The 8,477-nt window shown below is 35.4% G+C and overlaps 1 protein-coding gene across 1 annotated transcript; it reads left to right on the plus strand.

Annotated features, from left to right (window-relative positions):
- Window positions 1-553: 553 nt before the first annotated feature.
- Window positions 554-6,655, plus strand: LOC149526346 (uncharacterized). The gene is made up of 9 exons (XM_089785514.1): window positions 554-715; window positions 1,064-1,228; window positions 1,833-1,906; window positions 2,500-2,707; window positions 3,507-3,641; window positions 3,740-4,089; window positions 4,483-4,682; window positions 5,568-5,747; window positions 6,015-6,655. The coding sequence occupies exons 1-9, from the start codon at window positions 554-556 to the stop codon at window positions 6,653-6,655; spliced, it is 2,115 nt and encodes a 704-aa protein (XP_089641640.1).
- Window positions 6,656-8,477: the final 1,822 nt, after the last annotated feature.

The raw sequence follows: 8,477 nt of genomic DNA on the forward strand, positions 1-8,477 counted from the left end.
TTAATGATATCATTCATTGTGTGTATTAAAGCTTTTTCTTGTAACCGTTACTTTTGACACTATAAATAGAGCCTTCACAATTTAAAAAAGGGGACTTTTGGAGAACGACTAGACTCTCATTCAGAGCTTTTCTCTCTAGCCTATTCTTACTTAGAAGACCAATTCTTTTCTTATTCCTTTTCGCCTACCATGACCTTGAGTACTTCAAGAATTTCTCCAATCTTCCTATCTGTCACCTCCGGTACATTCCTTATTTGTTTGCAACGCTTCCTCTTCTTATTATAAGAACCCTATTTACATTTTGGCAACTCCACTAAGGAGGAGTGATTGCATTAAGTAAGACTTTTACTGCTATATTTTCTTGTTACTGAAAAAAATAGAGAGTTCTACTGGTAACCAAGATGCACTTGCTCCTTCTTACATTCAAGATCTGATGAGAATGATCCAAGCTTATCAAGAAAGGATGCAAACATTAAAGGACAATCATGGGCGAATGATGGACACTATATCTTAACTCGTGTCCCCTACTATCATCATTTCTCAAGCCCAGCCTATGAACCTTAATGAGAGTGCACCTAATGGATTCATTCATCTAGTTACAAACACTGAAAGGAATAGAGGAAATAGAGAAGGTGCAGCTGATGTAGTAATTGATGCAAACCCTAATCCTACCAACACCATTACTGCAGTTACTCTAGCAACTACCTTTACTGCAGTAATCTCACCTTCTCCTACTTAAGGATTTATGACAATGGAAGAGCTCCAAAGGCTATTAGATCAAAAGAACAAGAGCTTGAATTTTTTTTGTGTTTGATCTCAAGTTACCTTACTCTACTAGTGTTGTCGCAAAGCCATACCCTAAAGACTATGCTAGCCCTAAGTTCAAACAATTCAATGGAAAGATTGGAGAAGCACGCAAACATGTCATGAATTTATGGAGACTCTTGGAGTTACTAGATTGGATGATGACTTGAAGTTGAAGGAGTTCTCCAAGTCTCTCACTAAGAAGGCTTATACATGGTATGTTAACCTCACTCTTAGTTTTGTTCAATCTTGGAATTAGATGTGTAAGATGTTTGGGGAAAAGTTTTTCTCTACTCAAGAAAAGGTTACTCTCATTGATCTTGAAAGAGAGTTTCAAAAGTTTAAAGAGGATTTAATGGAGTATATCCAATGCTTTACAGAGAGGGTGCTGGACATACAAGAATCTCATGATGAGAAAAAGCTGGTAAAAGTGTGCATTCAGGGGATGTTTAATGAATACAGGCTACACTTGGAGAATCTACCTCTTCTAACCTTTGCTACACTAGTGGAAGTTGCACAATGGACCAATAATACAGTTCTTAGACAAAAAAGACTCACTTGCTTTGGTGGAAGGAATACTCCAATAGTGAATGCCATCCAAGGAGGAGGTAGAGAAAGAAAGGGTCCAATTTGAATAAATTTGTGCCCTAGAAGAGATGTCTCAAAGAGAAGGCCAGATGAGGAGAATGACTCTTCTCCACCATTCTCAATACCTTTGGATAGAGTGAGAGTGTCTTCAAGAATTGGTCAGGGATGGACAAATAAACTTATCTTACACTCCACGACCACCAACAGCGGAGGAGAAAGCTAACCTAAGATATTGTGATTATCATCGAGCAGTTGGTCATCCACTTTCTGAGTGTAGAAATCTTCGAAGAATGTTCCATCGATAAGTGCAAGTAAGAGAAGTATTGATTGGAAATAACATAGTCCAAAATAACCCTCTTCTTATTCATCCAAATCCTTGATGGCAAGTAAGTGCAATAATTCATGATCACCATGATGGCCCTTCTTCTTCAAACACCCAGCTTAATGATACAAGTGAAGATACTATGGTTACTTCTTCAATTGCTAATTCACTTATAAAGACACCTAGTTTCAGGTATTTCTTTGATTAGCTTGGTTTTTTAGAAGAAGCAAGGAAAGAAGTAGCTATATCACTAGTTCAAATAGTTGGAGAATAGTTTGGGGAGTGTAACTTAGTAGGATGACCTATGGGGAAGATGGTTAGTGCATATCAGAATGCTATTATGTTTACAAAAGTAGACATGTGTACACCTCATCCTTATCATAATAAACCCTATATGTGGAAAGTACTATCAATGGATATCCTATTAAGAGATCATTCATTGATGATGGCTCCTTTGTGAATCTCATATCTCTATCTACTTTGAAAACTGTAAACATAGATTTTCAAGGTTTACGTCATCCTATGACTGTCATTTCTTTTGATAATAAGGAGATTATGATTTTGGGGCAAGTGACATTGAACTTTAAGATGGGGCTGATTCAAGATCAAACATGTTTTCATGTTATTGATGCAAATGTGGCTTATCATGCTTTAATTGAAAGAAAATTCTTGCACATGCACAATATCATTCCTTCCACATGCCATTAATGTATTAAAAGATATTGGAAGGGGAAGAAGATTTTCATTCTAGCCACTAAAGCTCCATTTGAATGGCATGATGTTAGTTATACAGAGGCTTCTTTCTTTGAAGATCTAGCAAAAGATGAAGAAATAGCTATTGCTAAACCTATTGGTGTTCCACTTCCGCGATGGGAAGAGTATGTTGGGGATAAGGTAGAAAGTAATGGTAAGAAAAAGAAACGAGGTAGGAAGAGAAGAAGGGAAAACACTTCCACATATAGAGAAGTAAATGGAGAAAAGACGTCAAATGGGGTAACTTTCTATGCATGGGAAGATGAAAAAATTATGTATTGCTTATGATGGGATGCGGGGTCTGGGGAAACATCTTCTCCTGATCCTAAACTTTGGAAGCCTTCGGATGCATCACCATCATATTTTCAAGTAAAAGCAAAAAATGAAAGAGTACAAGAAGTATTACCATGAAAGAACAACTCTCAGATCAACCTAAGCCTTAAGGTGTTGAGTTGGAAGAAATAAATATGGCAGAAGAAGAAGAGACGCCTCAGCCACTCTTCATAAGCAAGAGTCTTTCGAGTGAGCAAAGGATTGTGTTAATTGAGTTGTTGAGAAAATTCCAAGATGTGTTTGCTTGGACTTATGAGCAGATGCTTGGATTAGATGAGAATCTCATTACTCATGAGTTACACATTTCTCCACAAAGTAAACTAGTGAAAAAACATACTCGTGTATTTTATCATAAGATAGAGAGCCAGATAAAGGAGGAGATTAACAAACTTCTCAAGGTTGGATTCATCAAACCCATACATTATCCTACTTGGGTAACAAATGTAGTTCTTGTAAAAAAAAAGAATGGAACAATTCAAGTGTGTGTAGATTTTAAAGATTTGAACAAGGCACGTCCAAAAGATGATTTTCCTCTTCCTATATTAATACTTTAGTGGATGCTACAGCTGGTCATGAGATGTTTTCCTTCATGGATGGGTTTAGTGGATACAATCAAATATAGATGGCATAAAAAGATGCAAAGAAAATGACTTTCAGAACTCCATTTGGTAATTTCTACTACATTATAATGTCATTTGGATTAAAGAATGCAAGTGCAACCTATCAACGTGCCATGGCAGCTATCTTCCATGACATGATGCATGATTGTATGGAAGATTATGTGGAAGATATAGTGGTGAAATCCAAAAAGGCTTTTAATCACTTTGAAGACTTGAAGAGAGTATTTGAATGGTGTAGAAAGTAAAATCTTTTCATGAATCCTTTAAAGTGTGCGTTTGGAGTAACAGTTAGGAAATTCTTGGGTTTTGTGGTTCATAGAAAGTTATAGATGTTGATCCTGCAAAAATAAAGGCCACTCAATTTATGCCACCTTCGGTGAATCAAAAACAACTCAAAAGCTTATTGGGAAAAGTCTATTATATTAGGAGTTTTATTTCATCTTTAGAAGAAATCATTGTACCTTTCCAAGTCTTGCTTAAAAAAGGTGTTCCATTCATATGGGGTGAATCACAACAACATGCATTTAAGAAGATTAAGAAAATTCTTACTTTTCCTGCAATGATGATCATGCCTAACAAAGGAGAGCCAATGATGTTGTATTTGACTTCTACTCCATATTCAATTGGTGCCTTACTTGTACAAGAAATGGATAGAGAAGAAAAGCCTGTGTACTCCCTTAGTAGATGCTTACACAAAAGTGAGTTGAATTATCCACCTATGGAAAAGTATTGTCTTGTTTTAGTGTATGCAACTCAAAAGGTTCAGCACTATTTCTTGGCACACAAGCTCATAATTGTGACAAAGTCAGATCTCATCAAGTTCTTACTTTCTAAGCCAGCTTTATCTGGAAGAATAGCAAAATGGCTTTTTTTATTGGGAGAATTAGTGGTTTAGCCAAAAGCTATCAAGTCTCAAGCACTTTCAAATTTGTTAGCATATTTTCCATTTTAGTTTGAAGAGGTTATTCCTGATGCCATTCCAGCTAAATTTCATGAAGAAGTCTATGCAGTAAATATAGAAGAAGGGGATTAGAGTTTATATTTTGATGGTTCTTCAAACAGTTTTAGAGGAGGTGTCAAAATAGTTCTCATTCCACCAAGTAGAGAAGATGACTCCTTGATACAAAGTTCTAAATTAGCTGTTTCTCATATGAGTAGAGGTCACATCTCTTTGAAGGGAAAAGGTCTTCGTGCCTTCGAACCATCAAGTGAAGATGGGAACTTTTTGATTTCAGGTTTAGGGTTAAACTCCTCAAAGTCAGGTAAAGAACCTATCTCTTTAGCTTTCAAGCTAGATTTTCCATGCACAAATAATCAAATTGAGTATGAAACACTAGTTTTGGGGTTGTACACAACAGCAATGATTGGAGTAAGCAATCTTTGCATTCATGAAGATTTTAATTTTATTGTAAAGCAGACTAATGGTGAGTTTTCCTTGAAAGAGTCAATGTTTGCTTCTTATAGAACTCATGTTCAGTCTTTGTTAGAGAAATTTCAAGTGGTGAGATGTGAACATACTCCGAGAATAACGAACCATTATACAGATGCACTTGCTACTTTGGCATCTAAAATCCATATTCCGAAGAAAGAAAAAAGTATTCCTGTAGCTGTGCTTAAGAGGACTATCCCATGTCCATCCAGATAGTTATTACAGCCTCCAATTTATGAGAAAGAGGATTGGCGAAAATGTATCATAGCAAAGCTGCTTAATCTTGATTCTACTGTTATTTCGCACTTGAAGCACTACATTTTGATTCATGGTACACTTTACTACAAAGGAAGTAATGAAGTTATAGCCAAATGTGTTTCTGAGGAAGAGGCTAAAGAAAGATTGAGAATAGCCCATGAACAATGATGTTGGGAAGAAGGACCACCTTTACACCGCTTATTCCAAAGGGCAGGATATTTTTGGCCATCTATGTCCAAAGATGCTTTACAACTTCAAAATGCTTGCACTAAATGTTTTGAACCACTAGATGTACAATAGTGTAATTTTATGGGAAGTGTTGGTGATTAGCATAAGCCCTATATTGATTTTCTTCGAAATGGAATTTTACCAGTGAACTTTCAAGATGCAAGAAACCTTAAGAGAAAAGCTCAACATTTCTTTCTCAAAGGAAATGACTTGTTCAGACTTTCATTTGTAGGAATACCATTGAAATGTGGTCCCCTAGCTGATGTCAATCCATTGTTAAAAGAAGTGTATGCAGGTAGTAGCGGAGAACATGAAAGTGGAAGGAAGTTTTATCAGAAGATTTTGGATATTGGGTATTATTGGCTTACTATGGAAGCGAATGTAGTGAATTATGCAAGGAAGTGTTATCCATGTCAGATTTATGAGAATGCTATACGTGCTCCAGCTGTACAACTTCATAGCATCATTACTTCATGGCCATTCCATACTTGGGCATTTGATTTGATTGGACCTATCAATCTTCCTTCTAAAGGATATACTTGAATATTAGCAGCAACAAACTACTTTACAAAATGGGTGGAAGCTGTTTTTTAAAAGAATGCGACTAGTCCAGCGGTGGTAAATTTCATCAAGAAAAACATCATTTGCAAGTTCAGCATACCTAGATGTATTCTTTCAGATAATGGAACTCCATTCATTAATGCTAGTGTAAGGGAATTACTTGCCCTTTACGATGTGGATCATATGAAGTCTACTCCTTACTACCCAAAAGGAAATGTTCAAGCTAAAGCTACTAACAAGACTTTACTCAAAGTGCTTAGTAGAATGGTGCATGAAGAACCAAAGATGTGGCATGATGCACTTCCAATAGCATTATGGGCATATAGGACTTCCAAGTGTGGATCTACTAAGGTAACTCCTTTTTCACTAGTATATGGGACAAAGGCTGTACTACTCATAGAAATTCTAGTTCCATCTGCAAGATTAGCTTTAGACGTTGAATTTGATAATGATACTTTACGGATGTTAGAACTAGAAGTGCTAAAGGAAAGAAGAGATAGAGCAAGGAAGAACTTATCAGTCTATCGAAGGAGGTTGAGTAGAGCTTATGACAAGCTAGTTAAAAAGATAAATTTTGAAAAAGGTGATCTAATATTACGTGCAGCTGAGCATATTAGAAGAAGAACCCCAGCTTTTAAATTTAGCCCAAAATTGGAAGAACTATATATTGTTCATAAGGTGAATGAGAGTGGATATTGCAAATTGATAAATTTGAAGAACAATGCCATTTTTCAATATGTAAAGAAGTATCATGTATGAGATTCTAACTCCACTCTTTGTTATATGCAAAATATATGTTTTACTTCTTCATAATGAAAAGCATTATAGCCGCAACATCACCTCTTTTATATTGGCTATGTTTTACTATTTTAGCCGTTAGCTTCATTGCTTATATCTTGGCTGCAATTATATTATATTATTAGTTGCAAGTTATACTGCTCAAACTTTGACCATAATTTATCATTAACGTTTTAGCTGCTAGCTTTATTGCTCATAATTTGACTGTAATGATATTATGTTTTTAGCCGCAAGCTTCATCGCTCATCTTTGGTCTTAGCTTAATAATCATAAATTGGTTGCCGCTCTTATGCTTGCTTATTTAAAAGGATGAAATAATCTCCTTCATGTCAAGTTAGAGTTAATCTCCTTGATGAAAAGTTGAGAGTTATCTTTTGGCAGCATATAATAATATGAAATGTGAATAAGTATGCAACAAGCGTATAACATTATTATTATTATTGCAAAAGAAAAAGAAATATGATATATCAATAGTGAAGTACTAGTTCCAATGAGTTAAAAAAAACAGTAAAGGAAAAGCAAAAGGCTAGACAATGACATACTCCATAGAGAATAGTTATTATTGGAAAATACATCTAATTGTTCTCGTACTTCAGCTTCACTCTTTTTTAGGAAAGCTATCTTCGCTGTAATGTCTTCTAACTCATTTTCCAAGGAAGACTTGTTGAGGAAAATCTTGGCTTTAGATCTACAATCATTGAGGCAATCAAGCTTGAATCCAAAGTTACAGGCATCATCGAAATCCTGTAACATCTATTGCAATTCCTCTGGTGAAGTACTCATTAATGGAGCATAGGAAATGGCTAAAGCTCTACCCAACACTTCCATCATTAAACAAATGATGTCTACATTCTTTAGAAAGGAAGTACTCCAAAACTCTCCCTTTATATTGAAAACATGCTCCAAGTATTCCACGTACTCTAATGAAACTTGAAAACCATGGAAGTCAACTTTCTTACCACTTTGTTTAGCATGTGCTACTTGAGTGCCAAAAGCACTATTGGCATATCTATGTTTTGGCACTGGGGAGGAAGAAGCACGAGGATTAATTGGAGTAGCTTTAGCACCATCAGTATCATCTCCGACATTATGAATAACCTCAACATTTAGAGTATCCTCAGGAGCAAATTCAACAACAGGAATGGCCTCAGTATCAAGAACAACCTCATCTCGAATGGCCTAAAGAGTAAGAACAATATTAATTTCAAAAAAAAAAAAAGAAAAAAAATCAATTAGTGATATGTGTATACCTAGTTCATAGTGGAGCTTTGAACATGGTTTGGAAATAGAACATGCAAATTAGACCTGTCAAAATGGGCCGAGCCCATAGGGCCGGCCCATTTTTTATTAAATATGGGGTGGGGTGGGTTGAAATTTTTTGGCCCATATTTGAACCGGGCCTAAATGGGCCAGCCCACCAAATCAGTGGGCTGATGTGGGCTGGGGCAGGGCCAGCCCATGGGCCAAAAAATAATTTTATTAATTAATAATTTTATATATTTAATTATGAAAAATCAATAATTTAGTTACCAATAGTATTGTTTATTTTATATATTTCAATGTCTTTAATCTTCACTTGTCAAATTAAAAATTTTAATTTAATTAAAACTTATTATCTCTTTTTCTTTTATGGTAATGAATATTAGATGATAAATTGATAATTATTCAGACCTTGAGACATCATTGCTGTCTAAATAAGATTTAAATGTTTTACTTGAGAATGAAAATTGAGGATATAAATGAGTCTTGAAATTTTTATTATTTGGTTATATACTTATGTTTA

Source organism: Theobroma umbraticum, unplaced genomic scaffold (assembly GCF_002168275.2).
Source record: "Theobroma umbraticum cultivar Fairchild unplaced genomic scaffold, ASM216827v3 scaffold_2.0, whole genome shotgun sequence".
Taxonomy (NCBI): domain Eukaryota; kingdom Viridiplantae; phylum Streptophyta; class Magnoliopsida; order Malvales; family Malvaceae; genus Theobroma; species Theobroma umbraticum.

Coding starts and splice junctions, on each gene's coding strand:
- LOC149526346 (XM_089785514.1), top strand. CDS start 554: ATGAACCTTAATGAGAGTGCACCTAATGGATTCATTCATCTAGTTACA. Junction 1,229..1,832: donor CTCATGATGAGAAAAAGCTG/GTAAAAGTGTGC, acceptor TCAAACACCCAG/CTTAATGATACAAGTGAAGA. Junction 1,907..2,499: donor ATAAAGACACCTAGTTTCAG/GTATTTCTTTGA, acceptor GCATGATGTTAG/TTATACAGAGGCTTCTTTCT.